General features: G+C 44.2%; 1 protein-coding gene across 8 annotated transcripts in view; it reads left to right on the top strand.

Moving 5' to 3' along the window:
- The first annotated feature begins 103 nt into the window (after positions 1 to 103).
- LOC110987672 (nuclear receptor subfamily 6 group A member 1-like) overlaps positions 104 to 23,555 on the top strand; it is a 46,696-nt gene continuing 23,244 nt past the window's right edge. Inside the window, exons 1-2 of one of the 8 annotated variants that reach the window (XM_087143314.1) lie at positions 104 to 1,006; positions 18,711 to 19,653. In XM_087143314.1, the coding sequence (XP_086999440.1) occupies positions 18,729 to 19,653 (925 nt within the window). In that variant the 5' untranslated portion in view covers positions 104 to 1,006; positions 18,711 to 18,728. The other 7 variants (XM_022250608.2, XM_022250609.2, XM_022250615.2 and 4 more) reach the window with 7 other exon arrangements.

Genomic DNA, 23,555 nt, shown 5'->3' with positions numbered 1-23,555 from the left:
TATTGTTTGCCGAGACTTTCTAATGGCTTAAAAAGAGGGCAAAAGACAGTACTTACTCACGGAATTTCCTCCCACCGAACTTGATTTAAATTTATCTGACATTTCATGACATGTGACCCACAAAGTAAATTGATTTCTAGGTGGAGAGCAGTTGGCGGATAAGGCATTCAAGGGTGTGACACTACGGTAGCGGTTACATAGACGAGGGCGTGGCGGATAAACCGAGTATCTTGTGGCCGTGACTTCAGTTCTTGCCATCGCTGCCTGTAGCCGTAGCCTTAGACAATTGTTTGCAGTATGGCATTGGCTGTTCGGATTGGATGGTCACACCACGGACGTACATGAAAAAAAAACGTCCGTGGGTCACACTGCCTGGCGGATGCATCTAATTCTTATAGACTTGCGTGTTCCTCCCAGTTGCAGCCTCAGTGGTTTTGTCGACTGAAGTCTGCCTGTGTAATGAATGGCGCCCTCTATACGCCATCGGACACTCAAAACACTGATTTTTTCCCCCTGGAACGTGAGGGAGCCAGCATGTTATATCAGTCAGGGGAAATCAGAGAAACCAACACAACGACCTTTCGCAGGAAAGTCGAACGCGAGTGTCAGTGGCCTGTCGCTGGCCTACTTTCTCCAGAATTAACAGCTATTCCATTCTTCCGCGGTATGTCGATCGACCTGTGAAAGCGATACGGTCGAGGCGAACTCGTGGGGCTAGGGTCACGGTCAAGCCCTGGGTGCACGCTGTCAACATGTACGTGAACCCGCTGTACACTTCCCTTGTGTATTTATTTTTCTCCAGTTCCTCAGCTTGTGTGTTTTTTAATGTGCTGGTGAGGAAGAAGTAGGCCAAATTTTGAAGAGTGGGTTTTTGGGTTAGCGGGTTTGGGGTTAGCTTGCTTGCTGTTGTGCGTTGGGCATGGGGGCTTCTACTGCTTTCCATGATCACCAACCAAGCTGAGTGCCAAGAGTGTCACAGTTGTGAGTCAGTCTTCAAATTGTACCGGTCAGTAAGTTTTTTTTTTTTTTAATTTTGGGTTGAATTACCAGTTGCTCTAGCTCTACTGAGTGGAGTGTTAGTATTCCTCTTTTTCATAGTACGACCGATCTCGTCCAAAATTCGAAAAAGAGGAATACTAACGCTACACTCAGTGGAGCTACAGTTGCTCATGAGTCTGTTAGTAATTTCCGATTTTGCTTTATGAAGACTGCTGAAGAACTGATCTTTATGTATGTTTTTCCTATTGATGTTTTGTGTTCCCTACTCATTGAGTCGCAGAATGCCGTTCATCAGTCACAACATTTTGTGACGGAAATACGTCACAGCTACCGACGCGCAAAGCATTGTGGGCTAGGCCTATTGTTCTAAACCACAAATACTTCAATGTGCTTTGTCATGCTCACGTGGAAGTGTTGACCCGTATTGTTCAACTCGACAAAGAGCGCATCGTGCATTAACTGCTCTCCCCAGCGCCCTAGTGAGCTGTAAGGGCTGCGGGGGACGACCCGGGAGTGAAGGTTTAATCATCAACTCAAGGCATGTTGACTTGAACTTGACACAAGCAACCCATGAAGCTATGACGCATGGTCACGTGTCAGTTTGGCGGAAGGCCGTGCCATGCCTTTAAACGAATTGACCCATTGCACGAAATGTCAATAAGATGTCAATAAACTTTTTAAAAAATCCAGCAGTATCTGACTGTTTCGAAGACTGTCGATATGTTGATATTGTTGCAAAATGATGATAGATTTTCTTTGTTAAATTTAACCGACTCTCTCCCATTCAGCGCCGTTACCAAGGACGTACGAAATGCGTACAGTTACGAAGGTGAAAATCCAAACAGTGTTCCTGTCCATACCTTGTGAGGCATGAACAAAATAGAATTATACGAGTGCTTCTCGTCAGTCCTTCAAAAAATGGAAGCCGAAAATTGCCTTCATCTCTTAAAACATTTGGGTTACAAAGTCTATGTTTATATTATCTGCCCAAATCGTTGTAGGAACTATGGGCATAGGCCGACGAGACGGCAGTTCATGTTCAGGAATATCTCAGCGTTTTTTTAGGTACATGTATATGGTTTTGGGAAATCGTTGACACATTTGGTGATCCAAGTTTAAGACTGTGACAGTTATCAGAAAACGAGAAGAAATGCGAAATTTAGCCAGTCTGTGTAGTTGATTCCAAAATGGCCGCCACAGTATCATAGATCCGGCAACGCCCGCGCACCCAATTAAAAAGCCGACCGTCACGTATCAATATCATACTATCATCCGCAGGAGGAAACGGGGGTGAAAAAGATGCATTGTCCAGGCACGTGTTACGTGTGCCGTGGAACGTTTCATGGCAGTTCTCCTCTGTCAATGATTAAACTGGGAGAAAATACTGCCCGCCGATCCCGGCGGTGTCCCGAACTTGAACCGCCACGTACCGTCGCAATCGGCCTCGGTCGAGATACACGCCATGTCGTCTTCATCGTGTGTGGGTTCCTTCTTTGTGTGGCGGTTATCAGACCGCACATCACCATCGACAAATATCCAGCATGCCCGCGTAGTGGTCGTGGAGGGTTCACACAGGCAAAACTGTTTGTTTTGAGTTATTTATTAAACCTCAGGGTGTTACTTTTTTGAACTGTGTGCACTTGAACCGAGCTACGATTCATCCGCTGAAGTAAGAATAAAAGAAAAAACAACAAGCGAACTTCCAATTTTAAAATAGACGAAACTTGAAATCATTCAAATAGCAGGCATGCGATGCGTGAAATCATTTTGGCAGGAAATTAGACGCATTTAGACTTGCTTAAGTGTCTTTTACATTATATCAGTACTGTATCATACTTGCAAAACAAAAATATTAAACCCTTTCGTAGCTCTCGGGACGGTTGAAATTCCATTAATGTAATTAAGTCATCAAGATCACGATATCGGTCTGTTCTTGTCACGACATTGCGTGTTGTTGACATGACAAAAGAACGTGGAGTTCACTTGCAGTACCAGCATGGTAGAAAAGCCTGTAAAGGGTGCAGACCACTAATTCAAGCGAGAATTTCTGGCCAGCTCATTAGCATTAAAAGTGCCCACCCACAGTATCTTTTGAAAAAGGAGATTGTTTGCCCCCCCCCAAATGGTGAGATTGTGTAAATCGTTGCCTGGATGAACTTCCTGGGTCTTTGAGCTTTCATATGAGAGCAGAATGGCTAAAAACTACGGTTGAAAAATGATAGTAATTGCCCGAGAAAGTTGAGAGTTGCCACTTGAAAAATGGCTGCAATTGGACTTCGGAAATATCATTTCAATTTTGTTTTGTGGGAATAATTAAAAATGTAGTTGGTTAACCCACAAAAAATGAAAGATTGGGGACTAGACAATAATTTCATTTGTGTTTCAGAAATCTCAGGGATGTTGGTGTGCATGTTATTGGGCCCTGAACAGTGCTGATTTTACACTGTTTTCAATGGGGCTTGAATTACTGGACTGTACCCATAGTATTTCCAAAACCGCAGCCCTTTTTGGCGTCCCCCTGGCGTTTCAGTAACTAAACAGGGTAAAGATGCAACAATCAGTGCATTGCAGTGTGAACATTTTGTCAAATGCCTGCATAATCCAGTGTTAAAAACATAAAATTTAATAATAAATGGCTGTATGATCCAGGCCAGCTGTCGTGTAGTGTCGGTGTTAGCGTATTATCCCTCGCTGTAGTAAAATTGATATTTTATTTTTAATGTCACAAAAGCATTGTTTTTTTTCCTGCCTAGGGCGCCTGTATATTCGAGGAAATTGCAGTAGTGCATTCAATTTGTCAACGAGAGGAGCTTTTAGAGGCCAGTTTGTGTTTTTTTAAGAAGAAAGATAGAGAGACGGAAACTGCTTCTCTTTGGCCAGCTCTCTCCCGAAAGTTACCCGAATTGAATCAGCATGTTAGGTATAATTTCAAACCAAACCCGCGTTGAAATTCTGTGGCTACGACGCACATTTCTATGGAAAGTATATTTCTGTTTCTACGGAAAGTAGTTGGTTTGGTTTACGAAGTGAGATTGACATCGAGGCCGTAGGCCACTGGGTCACGAGGCACGTGTTATCGGCAGCGACCTACACATCTCCCACACCTAACGAACTTTTGAGGATAAAATTGCAAGCTATGACGTGTGTACAAAACAATCAAATCGATAACAGTGCAAGGTCGAAAAGAGTCCAGATGCGCAAATGCCTTTGTTGGGCGTCGTCGTGAACTTTTGTCTATGACAGGTCATACACCGAACAAAATGGCGGCGACACGGTCATGGTAATTACTAGCGATTAAGTCATTGGCGGGAAGATGGTAATTCAATTTGAACGGTATATAGTGCGTTTCCGTCACACCTTTATTTTAGTCGTCCAGACTAGCTTCATCAGAAGAAGTGTGTTCGTTCGTGACGTTCCTTCGCTGTATCGAGCCCTTAACTCCATATCGCTGGGGATCATGATGATGATGACAATGAATAATAATTATTACAGTAAGTCACCTTAAGTGATGATAGCTTTGGAAGAGTCAAGACACTCCTTTTATCGACTCTGGAAGAGTCAAGACACTCCTTTTATCGACTCTGGAAGAGTCAAGACACTCCTTTCATCGACTCATGCTCAAAGATTGACAACCTGATATTTCTAAACGCTAAAATATAAAATGGGTGCGTTCGATTAGCTTACATGTTTAAGTCAAACTTACACAAGAGCGTTCGTTAAGCCATCACGTGATCTTCGTGCCTGTCCTGGGTCAGACACCACTACCCTGGCTGGCGAGCGGGTCTCTGGAGGCTGCTCGAGCGTAATGACGTCACGGATGGACTGTTCGAGCATGGACATGATGGAAAGTGGCGGGTACTTGACCTTTTTCCCAGAATGCCTTGGCGAATACACTGCTGCGTTCGATTAGCCCCATATTTCGAGGCTTCCCTTGCGTGCATCACTAGTGTTCAGGGAAGCTAATAGAACGCACCCATTGAAACCAGATTTTGTCCACTTGTGTCGAAATTCCCACAAAAATGAAAAGAAAATTGAGACCGGGGGGGTCCAGCCATCGCGAACTTCAAAATGGAGTATCCGGAGGTTAACGGAAACGCGTTCGGATGATAACAAATATTTTCAGAAAAGAAGGATTTTCTCTTTGATTGGTCGAGAGACGTAGTGGCGGCTGTCAGAACCTCAAGGTTTATCAGGGAACCAGACTTTTACATGTAGTTGTCTAGGGTTTCATAGGGGTGCAGACCAGTAAACAAGCTGCCATGGACAACAGTGATAAATATCCCGAATTTAAAAAATCAGGAAAAGTACAAGTTTCTCAGGTGTTCAAGACATTATCAAATTAAAGCTTACTTCCTCGATTTTTAATGGCTTAACCGATGACTTTTAAAGATATTTCCCTCCATCACCCCCAAAACAGTCATGAGGCCCATCGCCATTTTGAAATTGATGCCTACACTCCATGGCAAAGTAGAGAAATTTGGAGGGCACCCTTTGGTCCTATACTTTCAGAAATACAAACTGGCAGTCCTGCTAGTAGATTCCATACTCCTCCTTTGCAAACCACCCGGTCCACAATAGCAGAGTGTTCGACAGCCTTTAAGTTTTAATCGTGATTTGGTCCGCGCAGGCGATTTTAGACCTACTGTATTTATTGGCCTTCAACTGTATAAAAAGAAGATTTGTTTCACGCTGATCCAGATCGCGATCAGTGATCCGACGTTGGTTTGCAAACACCAGAATCCATCCAAGAGACAGCGCAAACCAGCCCTGGGATCACTGATCGAGATCCCGGCCAGATCCGCGCCAAACAAGCCCGAAATCTGATCTCAACCCGTAATCCCATGATCAGCACGCAGATGTCATTGTCATTGAAGCCACCGGTGGCCATCTTTGCCGGATACAAAGGTAATACCGAGGTTTGATCACTATTGTTAACCAATTTCGTTTGTGTCATGCATCAATAGTTACAAAGACAAGCAAGCCACCATCACCATGTATTTGGCACAGTAATAAAATGCCCGCCGGTGGCTTTAATCAGTACATAGGAATTGGGAGTCCAGATTTTTTTTTTAAATGGCAACATTTTGTCCATATTGGAAGAACCTAGACATTAAGCAGAATCGACCAGTGATCAATTATTTGGTCGTCGCCCACGACATTACAACAATATTCATGTACATGTACAATTGCGCGCGCCGGCTGTTGCGCGCGCGCCTATCACGGACTATCGCCCGCTGCACCCAATCCGTGACGTACAAGCGTATCTCCTGCATCGGAGTCAGTAATTCGTTCATTTTTAACGAGGAGCTGACATGTTGTATTGTATCTTACGATTAAAGTGTCATTTAATATTAAATGAAACGAAAAGAGACCACTATTGAATATAGATTATATACCTGAGACTGAAAGACTGCCATGGGCAACAGTGATATTACCATTACCAATTACCATTTTAATTCACAAATTCCACATCTCTTTTACAATATAGGCCTAAAAAATCTGCGAAAACACAAGGGCTGACGTACAAAAAAAGTCAGTTAGGGCAAACTTCTGATTGATTCAATCCATGTGGGAAAGTCTCCACGCTGTTATTCACGGGGGCAATGCACAATTAATCATTTACCTTGACATTTCAATAATTGACAGTATCCATTGACAGTCTGTCTTTCAGTTGATGACAACGAAGGGGGGGGAGGGAAGCCACCAAAACCGCAATAGTTGTACCCCGAGGGGCCAACTCTCTGCCAGGCCGGGTTTGGCCATATGGCAGGCATTTCCACCGATGGGCGGGACGCGAAGCTCCGTCGTGGCATTGGCACTGACCTGTTCTGGCCTAGATTCCTGGCTTCCCCCTCTCCAATCATCGAGCCTGGACAGAATTTCCCTCCTCTGATATCTGACCCCTTGCCTGTACAGCCGCGGCCAAAATCCTCGCATGTGTCAGCAAGCCCAACGGAAATGCAGGACGGGCAAATTGGGAACTTTCTCAATTTTTCTTCATTTTTTTACCTGTTGAATAAAATATACATATTATGTGTGGGTGAGTTTGTTTCTGCATTCAATTGGGGACCCTTAACAATAGAGGACAGTAAGGTCCCCGATTGCCAGAGGGTCCCCGATTGACAACTGTGTACAAAACATATGGGTGGTCTTCTAAAAAAGTACAAACAAAAGAGGAACAATAGGAGGTCCCCAGTTGCAGGCAAATACACACTTCCATGTGTGTGTGTGATTCTACCTCTATGGTGTGTCGAAAACGTCAAAGGCAAAACCAGACGACTGTTGCGTGGGCGTAAAATAATCCGGTTTTATAATAATCTTGTGCGAAATTCGTGGTGTGTAATCCACGTAAACTCTAATACAACAGAATGCGTTCTCTGCTTCTGGATCCTGTATATTCTTCCTGGTACCGTATTTGCCCTAAACAGTAGGTTCAATGTGTTTCTAATTTGAAAGCAATTACTGAATAAACTGAAGGGAATTGAAGTATGCAAATTAATAGACTTGCTTACATAAATAATGTATAGCAATGATGCAAACTCTTCTTTAAAATTCGTTTTCGGAGTTCTGTACACGTACAGGGAACCTACGAACGACCACCTACATAAATAATATTATGTTCATATTGTATGGTTGACGTCTTTGGGTTGGGTTCGACTCCCGCCGTAGGTCAGTGTGCTATAACTATAAGGTGTTGGAGGGCGGGGTTGCTTACTTTCTTCAGCTCAACCAGCAACGTCATCGGAGGGCTGTGTATAATGCTGCTTGACTTCCACCAAAGCAAAGCTGGTGCAGTTCCGTCCGACAGTGTCACAGGAATCTCCGAGGGTCGAGTTGGTGCATGGTTCAGTCTGTTGGTTTCAGCGATTATGTCACTGATGTCAGTCACTGCGATTGCCAAAATAATCATGGTTGTGATGCTTCACCGAGGATAGTCCAGGAATGAACAAAACCTCAGCCATCAGGAGAAATGGTTTCGAGTTGACGCAGCGAGTATAGATATGGTTTCCTTTCTGTGAAGTATCGCTACTAACTTTTGCTGGTATTATCACACGAAGCAGTTTGTGTTTATCACCCTTACGTGAAGAATTCCCCTTCGTTTTGCAGGTCTAAGACCAAGATTTCAATGGCCAACGCTGGTCAGATTTTTTGCTCTTTGGTTTCTTGTTTTAGGCTACGTGGAAGAGGAATAAAAAAAAATCAAATACGGAGGCCTGATCGACAGCACGAGTTGGATTCTTTCATGCACGTGCAATCAATTTCTGACCGGGAAAACATCAGTCGCCCCAGATGGACACTGAAAACCCCGCCAGAATGACCCGGGCAGCTCCAGCAGTTACCCCTCTGTTTTGCCCCTTCTCCTCTTCTTGGCCTAGAAATCCACTCCCGGAGTTCGACCGCCGTCTGACCTCCCCAGCTTTAGAATTGAACCAGTCAGACGGTCGTAATTCCACACTTCCCGCCCGCATCAGAGTACTGACCCCAGTGCCGCAACCTCTCGAGTGTTAAACCCTCCCTTCCAACAGCAGCATCGCACCTGGTCTGTGGCTTTCTCGAAATTATTACACCCAGGAGAAAATGTGCTCTCCTTTTTTCCTTCCTGTCTGCATTTCGAATAAGAAATTTGCCCGCCAATTGAGTCTGAACTTGCTGAGACGATGGCATACTTAACCTACTCAACGTGCAATTGATGCAAACAGTGCCCGCGAAGCCAACATTTTTTTTCCAGAGTCGGGTGGTGTTTTTTTTTCAAGGAAATGCGAGCACTGAGCAGTCAGGGCTCTACACAACTCCATCATGATCCAAAGCACAAGGGGGGGGGACAAACAACAACCGTACGTGTGATGCCGTCTACACTTAAACTAATTCAAGGCATACCAGAATATATCAAACCGAGTCTGCCTAGCCTCGTTCCGGGATGTACGTTTATCGTTCCTTTAGGTGTAACTTTAACCACGAAGGCTTGTGCATGGACCGGCACAAGTCTGTGCTCCGTTTAACCTGTATTGGCTATACTTTGATTTAAAGCAACGAATATTGACTTGATAAATCACTGAGAAATTCGACTGCGGGGGTTTCATCGTAAACTGTGGTCGTATATTTTACATTAGCGCCCTTGATTTGTTTTTGTGTTTAAATATGAAGTTGGTTTCATTATGCGTTTTCACTAAAATGTATATATAAAATGAATAAACATTGCAAATCCGTGTATGCAACGAACTGATGAACAAAACTTATGTTCACAACGGAACAAAAATCCTTTGCAATACACTATTCGGGACATTAAGTGGTAAAAGTCTGCCACTCAACCTCACATTCTGCGCTTTTGTATTTCATTCAAAATCCGGGTCGCAATTTTCGCTGGTTATCAACGCCGCAACGCCCAACATGCATGTCTTTTGTAGGAAGCAAGCAGTTCGATTGCAAATCTCAATACGAACTGATCTCTCTCTTTTCCTAATTTGAATCCAAACTCTAGAAACCTTGGGGGATTACAATTTTCAGTAATATGTCTTGTAACTTAAATTTCGGGCGTGGCAGACATTTCCACTGAATCTCGTTTTGGGCCACACTTCCGGTATTATTGCAGTGGGAAATGATAATATACGTCTAGCAACGGAACACGTCCCCAGGCCCCCCAAATAACCCACGGAACACGTCCCCAGGCCCCTCAAATAACCCACGCAGAGGCAACAACAAAACAAAGGCAGGTCAAACCAAAACATGCAAGAATGTATTATGAATTGATAAAACAGTTTCGCATTTTGCTCTTCGTACCTTTTTTTTGGTTGAAATAAAGCTATGGGCGGCCAGATGTTTTGCGGGCAAACTAATAAAAAATTCAAACCATTAATAGGCAAGGTGATGTCTTGTTCGGTGACTCCATCGGTATGTTCTTCCCCAAAGGTCTTTACAAAATTTTTACCATCTGTCAGTCCAGAACGGTCATAAAATTTTATGTGCGTGAAGAAACTGGGCGAAAAAATCTACTCCGGTGTGTATTTTATCTGGATAGATCCAGGGACTGAGTTTCCCCTCTGAACCGCCAACCTTGCTCGCAACAATGGCGCAGCTGTCCGCTGTAATCCAAGGAGCCTGCTGACCCTGGCCTTGCGCCGGCTATGGTTCATCGGGGCACTCCTCAAGGCACACACACCACCCCGCGACCCACTTCGGTGAAGTTCAAGTTAGGACAACCGGCCCTGTTGCATTTATTTACTCGCTGAACTCTGCCTGACCTGCGTTGATTTCCCACACAGTCAAACCCGCCTTCTGTCCCCCCAACGGCACACATCCTCGTTTACATCGTTGCCTGGAACGTCAATTATTCAAAGGGGTGGGTTTTAAAATCGGTTGTGTTTTCCCCCTAATTTTCTCCCCATTTCTCCTGCAATGGAGCCCGAATTGGGGCGACCGTGCAGACATCAACAGCGCCCCACCCGACGGAAAGAAAAGCGATCGTCCGCCGGCGGTGCGTGCACTCACTCGGGCGAGCGAGGAGCGATGAACTCCGTGCCCTCTCTCGCTGGCTGCCTGGGCTGACTCACACGCACACACAACAGCTCTGGCTGGCAGGCGACAAAAATAGAACAGCGGTAAACAGGCGGCGCAGGCAGCAGGCAGCGGCATTCAAAGTCACGGTCGTGCGAAGGTCGAGGGCAGGCAACTGTGCCGCGGTTGAATCAATTGACCCAGAATTGTGCGCCCGCGCAGAGAGCTGGCTCCGGGTTCATCGCCTGCTATATGCTGATGAGACTGTGAGGTAAGAGTTCAGGCAGCCTCTGCCGGTGCGATGACGTTGACGAGCGAGGGGGTTGAATGGGGGAAAAGGGGAGAAAGAGGGGAGCAAGAAAATGCCTTCTCCCCTGAAAATTCGATTAATCCCGTCCCCTCAGTGGAAACCTGGCCAATGTTATTCCGGCCGCGGCATCCCGAGACGCAAGGGTACGAGGTGGTCTCTCATCCGGAAGCGATGTAGCGCTAAGACTTGAATTCGAGTTCGAGGCGGAGGCATGGGGGAGAAAAAAAAGGGGGGGGGGGAGGAAAAAAATCGATGAGGGGCTCGGCCGAGTGGAGCATTTTGTGGCAGGCGGCCGGGCCAGCCAGCGAGGCACGACAGGCTTATGATATACCAGGGGTTTGCTGTGCCGGGCTTGGGTTGGCTGGGGTCGGCACTGCTCGGCTGGGTCGCTGACCCGATGTGGCTCGGCATAGCGCTAGTTGAATGCACTTCCTGCACTTTTGACTCGCCAGTCTCCGGGCGGAGAGCACAGACGTCATTGTTACTATGGCTCGCTGAGTGTAGGATATAGATCCTGGGGTTTTGCAGCGCTGGCCATTACGGGCATGAAAAAAATATATATCACTCAGAAGGCTTGTTCAAGTAAAAAAAAATATCCCCGTTATTAAAACCAGAGACCTTTTATAAATTTTGCATCTGGAAAGAAACCGCCAGTTTCTGCTTAATTTCCTCTCGCCTGTGTTTATTATTTACATGTTGCGCAAAACAATCAACCCCCATCTTTTGTAATTACCGCGAGCGGTGCACATGCTGTTAGAAGGAGAATAAATGACCTGCGAAGCTGTGACAATCATCACCTTTGTCAGTGCGGGTTGTGACTGGATCAGAGTGGGTAGGGGAGGAGGGAGATGGAAGGGACGGCCGGACAGGCACGGGCCAGCGAGCGGGGGAGCGGGAGCGCTCGACGCGGGGAAAGCGGGTTAGCGGTGCCCCCAGGGCGTTTCAGCCCCGGCGCATGAGCAAACTCCCTTGTTGCCCGGGAAAGTGGAACGCGCGAACAACGACCCGGCCTGGCTGGATTTTTTTCTTCCTTTCCTCGGCTAAAGCTCGGGCTGAATACAGCTAAAGGCTTGCGGAGAAAAAAAAAGATCTGGCTGACCGGAGTATATACACCGGAAAATAGAGATGTCTGTCATGTAACAAACAGCGGCCAGGTCTGTGGACAGGGAAGATGGCGATTCAAAATGGCCGCTGGTGAGGCGGTCAGAATTCTTTATATAGCACGGACACGCACACTACAAGCTATTTCTGGTTTATTTTACGAAAGATAACATTTCTGAAGTTATTTCGATGACACAATAGGTTTTTTAACCTATGTGATGAGTGAAAAGGAGATTTAGATTTAGATGTTAAATGTCATAACATCTCTATTTGTGGGTGGTTGAAACTCTTCTCTAGATAGTTATGCTGATAAAGTAGTGGCTGACGCTCACAAAAGACAACACTCGCTGAAAATAATATCGTGTGCTTGCCATTACCCAACCCGCACCCCAGACAAGAAAAGTAAATAAATAAAAATAAGTAATTACAAAAATAAAATCACCCTCGGATGCGGTATTTACCTCTTTGGCCATGCCTTTTATTCGTACTGGACTAGAGACGAAAAATGACCATACACGTCTGCAGAACCGGCCTCGTGCCGTATGGAGCGTGTGGTCAATGTGGCGATTACGTAATAGCGCCACCGCCTGTCCGAAGCGGATTTCACTGACCAACTGTTTGGCTGGCCACTACCCTTACCACGGGATAGTAATGCCCAAAATTGGTTTTTGACTTTTCAAACCCCCAAAATGTCATCTTGTTTAATACCATGACTTGATTCCTGGAAGATGAACTTCAATTTCCCCCAAAAAAGCCATTTTGATGAAGATTTTCATATGCGGCATCATTAACCGTGCAGCAATTCAACGACAGTTTCCTCAGAGGAATCCTGTTTATAAAGGAAATGAAAATCAAGTGCTATCCAAAACCCATTTCCCAAATCCCAAAAGTCGTGAACAGTTTTTCTCCGATGAATAACCATGTACACCCATATTTTATTCTCAAAAATCCAGTATCATAAAGTTTAAAAAAGAACCGTAACTGCCGAATTTATAACGAATTTGAGCATCTACTGCTCCAAAAATTGTTTCTCAAAACGTGCAATGTATCATAGTTTTACGAGAGATTATTTCTTATAAAAAATTCAGGCAAATACCATGTTGATTTCAGATGGCACGTCCACGAACCCCGAATGAAATCAACAAATCGAAGCATTTTTTTGTGTGTTCTTGAGGAATGATTTATTAATTCAACCAGTGCCGACCCCACCCGTTCAGTCATGGCTAATGTAACACATCGGACTAAACTGTTAGCGTTGCAGCTAGGGCAAGAAAATAATAAATTATTAACTGGACCCCTACTCGCTTTGCCCGGTAAACGTGTTGATTGATGGACCCATTACAAATTCGTAATATTAATAATGTGATGCTTTGCTGCGCTTTGTCTTTATTGTTGTGGACCAAACTACGGTGCTTGGTAAGGGACAAACAAAGGGTGGGGGTACCGGACACAGGCATCGTTCTAGTTAATTTCAACTCGCGGGTGATTTGCTCACAGTCGACCGGACTATCTTCAATCGCTGGATAGAGGTGATCACTTTAACAGATGAGGTGTGAAGACTAAAGGGATTAAAGCGTTTGTAGAGACACATTTAGACAAAAAGATGGAGAACACGTGCAAGTAATCGACTGTTAATAATTATGTATTCAGTGTATGCTTCCGCTAACTCCAAACAAAATAAGTACATGTTTACATGTAGTACTTACAAATGTGCAAAAGGGAAATTGCAAGCTGAGAACAGGGGGGGGGGGGAAAGCACACAGGATGACACCAAATCAGTGTATCTCTGGGTTCTGAGTTTATTCAAAATATTTAAATACACAAGACACAACACGGGAGCACATAGTATGCAGGCATATTCGAATAGCCGAACTGTGCGACAAATATTAGGGGGAAAGGAGTTGATATTATAGGTACTAAAACGTTAGAAGAGTTTGGAGATACCTTAGGTCAACCAAAAACGGGAAGATAATCTGTTTATTCCAACAGATGGTTATGTTTTGGTTCTAGTTTCTCTGGCGATTTAGTACCATTAAAAGAGACATGAGATTAAATACACCAACATTCAACCATTGACTTTCTGAGAATGTCCCTATTATATTTAAAATAAAAATGCACTAAATTTTGAAGTACCCAAAATGTTGAATTGGCTTACAATGTCCACTTTTTGAGAAGAAATTAGTTGTATCGTGTCAAAAAGATTATCTTGCGCAATCTCCAACTTGGGAGAAATTTCACAGCTCCTAGAAAAAAAACATACACGTCACCGCAGTCGCCCGCCCTTAAATAGATCGCGGCAGAAATCTGGGTCTGCGAGAGTTTGAAGAAAAGCGGCGGAGACGAGTCCTCTGTGTTCCCCGATCCATCGTTCGTGACATTGAAAAAAGGGAGGGGAGGTGTTGGTCATTCAACCTAACCCCACACTGCACTGCACCCGATGTACCTGTGTGCTCGTCATGAATAAGTAACAACGGCTGCACTTTGCGGCCGCCGTAGCATTACTAATCGCACTGTATTTATAGCCTAGTTTCACTCCGTTTTGAACTCGCGGACCCCGAGTCATTTCATCACAACACACACACCGTGTACGCTGCCCACATGTGCTCACGTACATGTACGTACGGACGGAGCTGTCGCATTGTGGCCGTGATTCCGTAGAACCGTGCGCTTTCGGCTCTCACCAGGAAAAGATTTGGCTACCTTCGAAAAAAAAAAGAAAACTCCGGATTTCTTGATTGTTACTCGTAGATCGGGAGCCTGGCTTCGTATAAAGGTAGGACCATTCTTGATTGGACTCTCTGTGTCGGTGTGGAGAGGACGGTGGTGTTTTAAGTGTCTTTTTTGTTGTTGTTTGGAGATCGGACGAGAGGTTTTTTTGGTTACCCGGCGAGCGAGAGTCCTGTCCGCGGTAATCTTATGAATGTAGGCCACGGCGCTTGTTGGCCGGGGCTGGGGTCGATGATCGCGGAGCACTGCCCTCCACAGAGTGCGCTAGCAGCGCCGGGGCACGGCTTGCTCGCGGTAGTTGACTGGAAACCACAGCTCCTGCCAGCTCGAAACACCGTGATCAGCCGCTTGCCATAATAAATCGGCGTCTGAGAAAGGTTGGAAAAGCTGCTGAAAGTCTCGGCCACGATCAAGGTGATTCAAGTTGCGCATCGTCATCGGCGGGGAAAGAATCACAAACATCTTTACTGCTGGAACAGGTAAACAAGAGAACGGTTTTTCGCGATTTGCGGCAGTGTACAGTACATACACTTCCCTTGTTCGACCCGGTGCCGATGCGACACACAACAGAACGGGTGAGGATTTGTTTAGAAAGGAAAACCGTTCCTCCCCCTCTGCAATTTGTTTCAGTACAGTTTGAAGTTATTAATTAATGCAACAGCTATACCGACGATCGGCGAGCGAGCCCGAGCCACCATGATCAGATGAAGAGCCTGTGACTGTGAAGGGAGAATGTCCCCCCGTATTGCCATAGATCTGCTTCTCGACCGGGTAGCGTCTGTCCCCTACATGGGTGCTTGCATCGCCGAGAAAAATCGAAGTATCATTCTACAGTGGTCATTGGATCAACTTTGATTCGACTGCAATGAACCGGACTTTGCTAGAAAACCTCTCCGTGTGAACTTATTGAGCAAACATCTCCTTAGAAATAGTCGGTCCAGTCTTAGTTTTCTTGTCGAAGGTTGGTTGATTTTTCGTTTGGGTAGATAATGTTTATTTTCCGCCCACCAGAGGTTTGGTGTGAACTTAATCAGAAAACAGTTTGTTTTATGCACAGGCAAAGTGTACGTGTACATGTACATGTATGTCAGTGTTAGTGTACATTGAAATAAGAAATGACCAACCTTTGCTTGGCTTAAAAATAAACTCGATTATTTGTGGAAAAAGTAAAGTGGCATGTGAAATGCAAATATGGTATATACCCTGTATTTTATAAACATCATATAACCAATGCAAATTTGATAATGCAAAAGCAAACTCTGACTCTTCGGGGGATTAGGCACATCCCTGTAAATGTTTGGAAAAAGAACCAGTCATTTGAAAGGGTTGAATATTCGTTTCAAACATTAACCGATGGTGACCCAGAATTCCTTGTACTTTTTGGTTATTTATTTATTTGTATATTTAGCTTTTCCAGCAGCCCGTCCCACCTTGCTTGTAATATGATAAGTTGGTTGCCGGTTGTGGTTCATGCCCGTTTGGTTTCTAAACATCTGTTGAACTCTGACAGAAAAGGAATGGGGAAGGGGGGGGGGAATTGCTGGCTTTCAACAGAATGGCATGTTGATGAATGTTCTGGGCTCAGGCACAAGCCCTCAAGGTCACATGGGTGAACTCTTGAGCTTATTTTAGAACCCATGGAAATATGCCAAGTTCTGGGCTTATCCCCCTCAGTCTTGGACCTCAAGTTTCTAAAGAATTTTTATCTTTCTCACATTTCTTTTTTTTTGTGGGGGGGGAGTAAGACACATGGTGGTCTTGTGTAAAGTCTTGTGTCATCAGAAGGTCACTGTTTCACATGTGGTTTCAGACTCTGCACTGGAGAGAGATACATTTTGAGCCCACTCGTGAACAGTTACAAAATTACACTTAATAACAGATAACAGGAGTTGTTTTCAGACAGGTTCACATATAGGCAAGTTTGTTTTGCTTTTGCACTAAAAAATAGGCCTTTTTTGTACATTTTTGCCTCCATTCAAATTTCAGTTGATTTCCGGATACACAGTACCAACAGAACATAATCTTGAATATGTCTACAATAATGTGTTTCGTTAGAAACCTCTAAAAACAAAAACAAAACCCCCAAACTGGACCTCTTGGTAGATTTTTATGTGTTTGAGTTTTGGGTACCCTGATATGAACCATCACTTTGTTTTCCTCAAATATGTGACTGGAAATTATCGATGGATGTTGCTGGTGTAGGTTTCGCTGCCACCATTTGTAATATTTTTGTGCATGCCTTCAGGCAAGATTTCCGTCACTTCAAATAAATTTGTGAAATGACCGATGACGTATACTCCATTCATTCGGAGGGTCGCTTTTAGCAGTCCATTTGGTCCGTCAGTCTGTCAGTCCCTCATTTAAAGCACAGGAACAATCTTGCAGTCGGTGTGATGCATAATTAAAGAAAGACCGCCCTTCCTGCACACATCAGATTTTTTTTCACATTTCAATCGAGGGATGGCTTGCCTAGAAATGGTCACTTGAAAAAGCTGCACTTGGGAAGATGGAGTCTACTTTTGTTTCTGCCGTTTGTGATTTATTATTAATACGAATGGAAAGAAACACTTTGCTATATACCCCCTGAAAATGTGAATGCTGCGTGGTTTTGCTGTGTAGTGTTTCCCCGTAATATGTGAGTCAACTCAGTTGAGTGCACCATATTAACAAGCTGTTCAGCGACACACATACACAACCCTGAGTTGATATTTTACCAACCTGTTCCGCTGGCTCCTTTTGATCCATGGCACAGTTTATTATGAATTTATGATAGCCACCAAACATCTGCATTTCGAACCTAAAAAAATACAAATGGCCACTGCACACTATCAGATGAGACAAGCAGCACTGGTGTGTCGTGCCTGTTAAATATGTAAGGATATGTAATATACATGTATTTATGTTCTGAGAGTTTCATTTCAAAACTGTGGTAGGTAATCGGAGGAACCGTTTGATGGAAGGATTATCATATTTCATGGGATTCTCCAGTTTTTCTCCTAATTTGAAGGGAATTATTCATACCTGAATTGCCTACTAACCAGATCATGAAACTAAATTTCTCTTTTGCATTAATTTTTATGATGTTATGAATTTACAGTTCAGTTATTGTGCCTTTCAGAGATCCAACGTTCTGAGTTTGTAGTTGCATTTCAGTTTAGTCTGCAGTTTACACCTTATGTACATGTACTCTACTGGCAAGCAAAGCCAGTAAGAGACTCAACAAGCTCAATTAATGACAGCAACCAAATGTTGAAAAATGATGTCCTCATGTTAGTCATCTGTCGCAGCACATTATTTTTGCCTGGTGAGAAGACACTTTCCACAAAGTATTTTTGTCTTTAGAACAAATTTTTTTTTCACTGATAGAACATGTTCTAGGAAAACCATTTACTTGCACTTTCAACTTACACTTTCACTGAAATATGCCGACATTTTTCTGTTGAAGAGTTTTTTGAGCAAACTGAAGCAACTTGACTTTTATGGCAACTTGTACTGTACTTCATATGGCAGAATAATGCACCGGTAATCTGTTTCAAAAGTATACAAACGTAATTACGAACTACCAATCAATTGTTTTCTAGAAATTGTCACTTCTTTCTTTGTGCCAGCCAAAGATCGTATAGCGCCGAAGGTACAAGATGGATAACTCTGCCCAAAAGCAAGCGATACACCTGTGCAGTTAACGGTTATGCTGTACGGCGCAAGCTCACCAGGTGCACGTGCCTGCTGCGGCTCCTGTGCCTGTGCATTAATGTGCATTGCACAGGCGTATCGCTTGCTCAAATGGCGCCCATGCGATTACAACGTTTTACGTGCATTCATGGTGAAGTTCTGCATCTTGTGCCACTTCGCGGCGCTATACGATCTTTGGTGCCAGCACGCATTTCAGTGTACCACTGCTGTCCATTATGGTTTCCTAACGAATTTAATGATTGCATTTAGCTGTTTCAGCAGAGTTCCCAAAGGAAAATCAAATGAAATTTGGTGCAGTACCATTGCAAATTTGCCAGGTTTGCATGCATGTTTGGCAGCTAACAGGTGATAGTACTATTCATGTGCAATGTGTACTTTCATTCAGCAGGTTCACAGAACAGACGAAATGAAGCGCTGCTCTATAGATATTGACTTTCCCAACGGGACCTGCCTCAATTCCAAATCACCAAAGATGGAAGTTGTCTGCAATAACAACAACAACGAGCCAGTTTTCAAGAAGTTGCCGCCCACAAAGCGCTGGAGTGGTCTGTACAAAGGCAGTGACGACCGCCTGTCCATCTCCCCGTTGGCTAAGAGCCCCGGACGGGATGAGGTGTTCATGTGCGAAGAGTCGACCGTGGACGGCATCTCCATGCACTGCCGCCCGCCGCTGCCCCCACCCCCGTTACTGATGGTGCCCAACCTGATCCCACCGTCCCCCGCCGCTACCTCCAGTGCCCCGGAGGGCGGGCTGCTGCTGAAGGCTAAGCGCCCTTCCCTAGGGGGTGTGGACTCCCCAATGTGTGCCATCAGCCCTTTCTCCGTCCTGTCCTCGCCCAGCTGCCAGCCCTCGCCCACGCCCAGTCTTCCCACGCCCAGTGCGTTCCTCCCACCCTCGTTGCCCGGCGGCAACTTCCTTTTTCCGCCGTTCACTGCCGGCATCCCGCTTTCCTCTGCCTCCTCACGTTTCCCCTTCCCACCGCAACTGCCATTCCAGCCCCACCAGCTCCTGCGGGAGAACGAACTCAAGCTGCGCTCGCAGTCGGAGAGCGCCGTCTCAGGGCTGGACAGTCAGGGGCATAGCGAGGAGAGCAACTCGGATGAGGACGACTCCCTGATGCTATGCAGCATCTGCTGCGACAAAGCTACAGGCCTGCACTACGGCATCATCACATGCGAGGGGTGCAAAGGATTCTTCAAGAGAACAGTTCAGAACAAACGGGTGTACACATGCGTTGGCAGTGGGAACTGTGAAGTCACAAAAGCGCAACGAAATCGATGCCAATTTTGCCGATTTCAGAAATGTTTACAGATGGGCATGATGCTTGAAGGTAGGTCTAAATTCAAATTCCATTTTTTTGGTACATACATGTAATTTGTTAGTCAACTGAATCCTTCGCCCTATCTTTGGCACTATCAACTTCAGAAATTTTAGGTACTGTACAGTTTAATCAGGTTGCCTAAAAACTATTAAAAGTTTGTAGCATTTAAAAAAAAAACAAATTTCCTTTTTTTTTCGAAGTGTGAATGGTAGTTTTAATTCTAGTTCACATTTACAAACCTCACACTTTCTAAGTTTCAACAAGGTCTAACGTGTTTATCGAACATGGCGTACGTGCTTGAAGGCCATTATACGAAAGTGAAGAATCTTAAGACCAAGCAACTTGACAGCATGACTGCATATGTGCCTAAACTGAATAAAACCGTAGAAAAACATGAATCACGTTCATTTGTAAAGCTCCTTAATGACAATTTTCCTTCCCATTTCCCAATTCCCCTCCACCTTGTATTATTGTGGCAAATCGCCCCAGTGACTTTTTGAACCCCCGGCCTTTTTAGAGCTCATTTTCCCCCCCCCTTTTTTTTATCAAACTATCTGGGCTTGTTTTTCTGTTTGGGAAACATCTGTCAGGGCTCACAAGACCTCGGAACGAAGGCAATGATTCATGTCAGGTGAGGGAGCCAGGCCAATCCCACCAGTGAATAGGTCTTAGTCTGCAATGTCTCTGTACCGGTACTGCCAGGACGCTTTCCATTTTGCATGGAAGGCCTACATTTCTAATTGCTACTGCTGTCCAAAGACGAGGGGAAAAGAACCCGAAACTGCATGTGACAAGTGTGCCTCTCTCTCGTGTGGAAAAAAAGTGAAATAAGAAGGGCAGCTGCCACAACTGCATTGCCTTTGTTCATAGAAACAAATCTGAATTACCCTCTGAAGAATGAAAAAACTCTGCTTTCCAAAATATTATACTGCCAGGTTGTAAGTGGGTCTATTTTAGTAATTGTTTGTTATCTTGTGAAACTGCCACCTACAGTACATGTTACATGTAGGTTGACAGGGTATTGCACTACAAATTTGGTTGGTGTGGCATTTGAAATCAAATCAGGAAAATGCTGTAGTGCATGGAATTATTTTTGCTTGAAAAAGTCCCCGACAGACAGGCTCCATTTTGAAAAGAGAAGACAAAAATAAAACAAGTGTTTGGTGCTTCATGTCATATTACAGTATCCATTATAGCGACTGCGTGGCCCTGTACGTGGGTAATTCTGGGAAGTTGAAGTGAAACTTGAAAACATCTTGCAAAGTGCACATTGATTTATTGTCTTTGTGTGTGTGTGTGCCGCGTGTGGGGGGGGGCATTTAGTGTTGCCCTGTGATCCAGTACCCTCATGTTGGCATCAGCTTGTTCCCCAGGGATAGGATTTCTCAGTGTTTTTGAGAGTCTTTGTGAGAGTCGTGGTCATGGAGGTTGAGATTTTTGCTCTTCTGTGCATGTACCTGTTGTTAACAGCTTACTCGCAAACCTCAGTCATTATTTGAGAGAGAATCTACCGATAGACTTGTTAGCAGTTTCAAATGTAGAACACATTCTTCAATTTCAAAGAGTTGTTTTACATGGACATGTAAGCCTTGCAGACAACGTGCTACCTGTCAAAAAAAAATAGTTTGAAATTGATTAATTTCAATTATATTTCAAGATCAAACTGCACAGGTCAGGTGTAAAAGGTACACAACAATGTCGCACTTTTGGTCTCCCAATTTATAGAATGACACACATAGACTAAACCATTCCACACCCTTTCTCAATTTTTCCTGTTATTGTTCTTGTTTTTTTCTGTCCTTGGGGTGTTGTTGTTTTGGCTGAGACCCTGGCCCTTACATGTAAGTGTCCACATTTTGTCCCCCGCAATCCTTCCAGCCTCCTTCTCTGTTTCAGTCTCCTTCGCCATGGTGGTTCTGGGTAACCATTAGCCTTGTGTTGGCAACAGCGTAGGCTGGCCACAAAACAATATGGTCAGTTCTTGGGAGTCAAGGGGCCCAAGATTTTGAGACTTAGCCTCTAATAACACTGTCTGACCTTGAGACCTGTTGTTGGTTGGGGAGAGTTGTGCCTGGTTACCAGACACTCCAGCCTGTTGCACAACAATGGTCAAGAGTACACAAAAGAGCCAGATTACAGTCTAGCGTCCTTGAGCCTTGGTCATTTGAAAAACCCAGGGGTTTCTTTGTATGGTGGGTGTAAGCCTTATTTATTGATTCCTTTGGTTCATCTATAGGAAAAAGACCCTGAAATTTTTTTGCGTTTTCGTTTCAAGTTTTATCAAGGATATTGCATAACGGATAGCTATAACACTGACTGCATCAGGGCCATTAAAATTTTTTTACACCCAAATGCGTCATTGGATTGTAAATGAATGGTGCTGCTGGTGGCCTAAGGTACAATGTACATGGAATTGTTAAGTTGGGAAAAGGATGGGATAGAAAAAAATTTGAAGGACCGGCTGTTTGCTCCTAACAAAGCAGGAAGTATGACTTTGCTGGTATGCCAGGAGTTGGGCTCCTGCATTTCTAGGCTGCAGGTGAGACCGTCTCTGAAGGCCGTAGAATTGGTACATTGCCAGAGTCTGCTAAGCTGAATTGTCATGCAGTTTGCATGTGACATCATTAGCACTGAAGCAGAAAGTTTACCTCATTCTTTCAGCAAAGCCGATATTCTTTTGGACTTTTTTCACCTGGCCACACCCCCAATTTAATATAAAAGCTACTGGGAAAACCAAAACCCAAATAAAAAATGAAAAGAAAAGAAAAGAAAACCTCTTCCCTTTTTCACACCCCTCCATGGCTGGTGACATTGAGAATGGTATCACCTGGCTTGCTGCTGGCCAGCTTTGTCAGACATGTTACGTAACAAAGCATTAGCATGTCCCTGAGTCTGTCTGACTCTATAGGCAATAAGCTCCTCTCTGGCCAGGTGATTGTAAATTTCAGTTTCCTGAGAATCAACTAAGTAGAAGTTAGGAAAAGACTTATTTTTTTAAAGTGGTTTTGCCCATGGTTTATAACCATTGGTTCAATAATTGCTAAGATGCCGTGGTTAATATTTTCTTCTCAAAAGTATATGAATCATATTTATTTCCCTAATAATGTAATCACTGGTACGAGTTTGTCACAATCTGAGGTAATTTGGCATTTGTTAAATTCAGGGAATTTGAAATTGAATGTAACAGCTGGTCTTTGGCTAGAACAATACCCTTTCTGCCTTTGGGGTTTGCAATGTACATGTACATGTACTGATGTCAACAGACATGTACATGTACAGTATAGTACATGTACATGTAGTTAATTGTACATTGCATTGACCAATGTAAAATTGCAGAATTTAAGGGATGGAAGTTTAGTTTTTGTTGTCTGGGAACAATTTTTACATGTTTGGAGATAATTTTCAAGTTCTGGTGTTATACATGCAAAGGGTATGAGAATATGTGAAGCCTGATTGTATGCTGTGTGTGTGGTCATGCAAAGCCTATTTGCCCCGACATAAAAACCAAACTTTCAGCAGGACCTTCATGGTCAGTGGTTGCCAAACCTTACTTTCTCTTGTCAGCCATCTAGATTAATTCCTATCCAGTCATGTGTGATGTCCTCTCTGGGACAGCTAATGACCATCTACCCCATGGCCTTATTTTTTTAATGACTTCAGCTACCAGTAGCTACAAACCCTTTTGACTTCAAGATAAAATAGGCCTTTTCCCCTATGGTGGTGGAAATCTTGTTCTGCGTTTTGCTTGTGGGAGAAAGCCCTGCAAACTGATCTGTAGTGTTTTGTCATCACTCCCAAAATTTACCAAGCGACTTTTAGAGTAGACTGGACGAAACTGACTACAAATCTTGGTGGCAGTCAGTAGTACTAGTAGTATGCCTAGCCAGTAGCTTGGGTGTGATTTCTGGTTG

This window comes from Acanthaster planci, linkage group LG11, assembly GCF_054643075.1.
Source record: "Acanthaster planci isolate LZ-2023a linkage group LG11, COTS_SCS, whole genome shotgun sequence".
NCBI lineage: Eukaryota > Metazoa > Echinodermata > Asteroidea > Valvatida > Acanthasteridae > Acanthaster > Acanthaster planci.
Note: the sequence above shows the minus strand (reverse complement) of the source record. Positions and strands in the feature narration are given on the sequence as shown.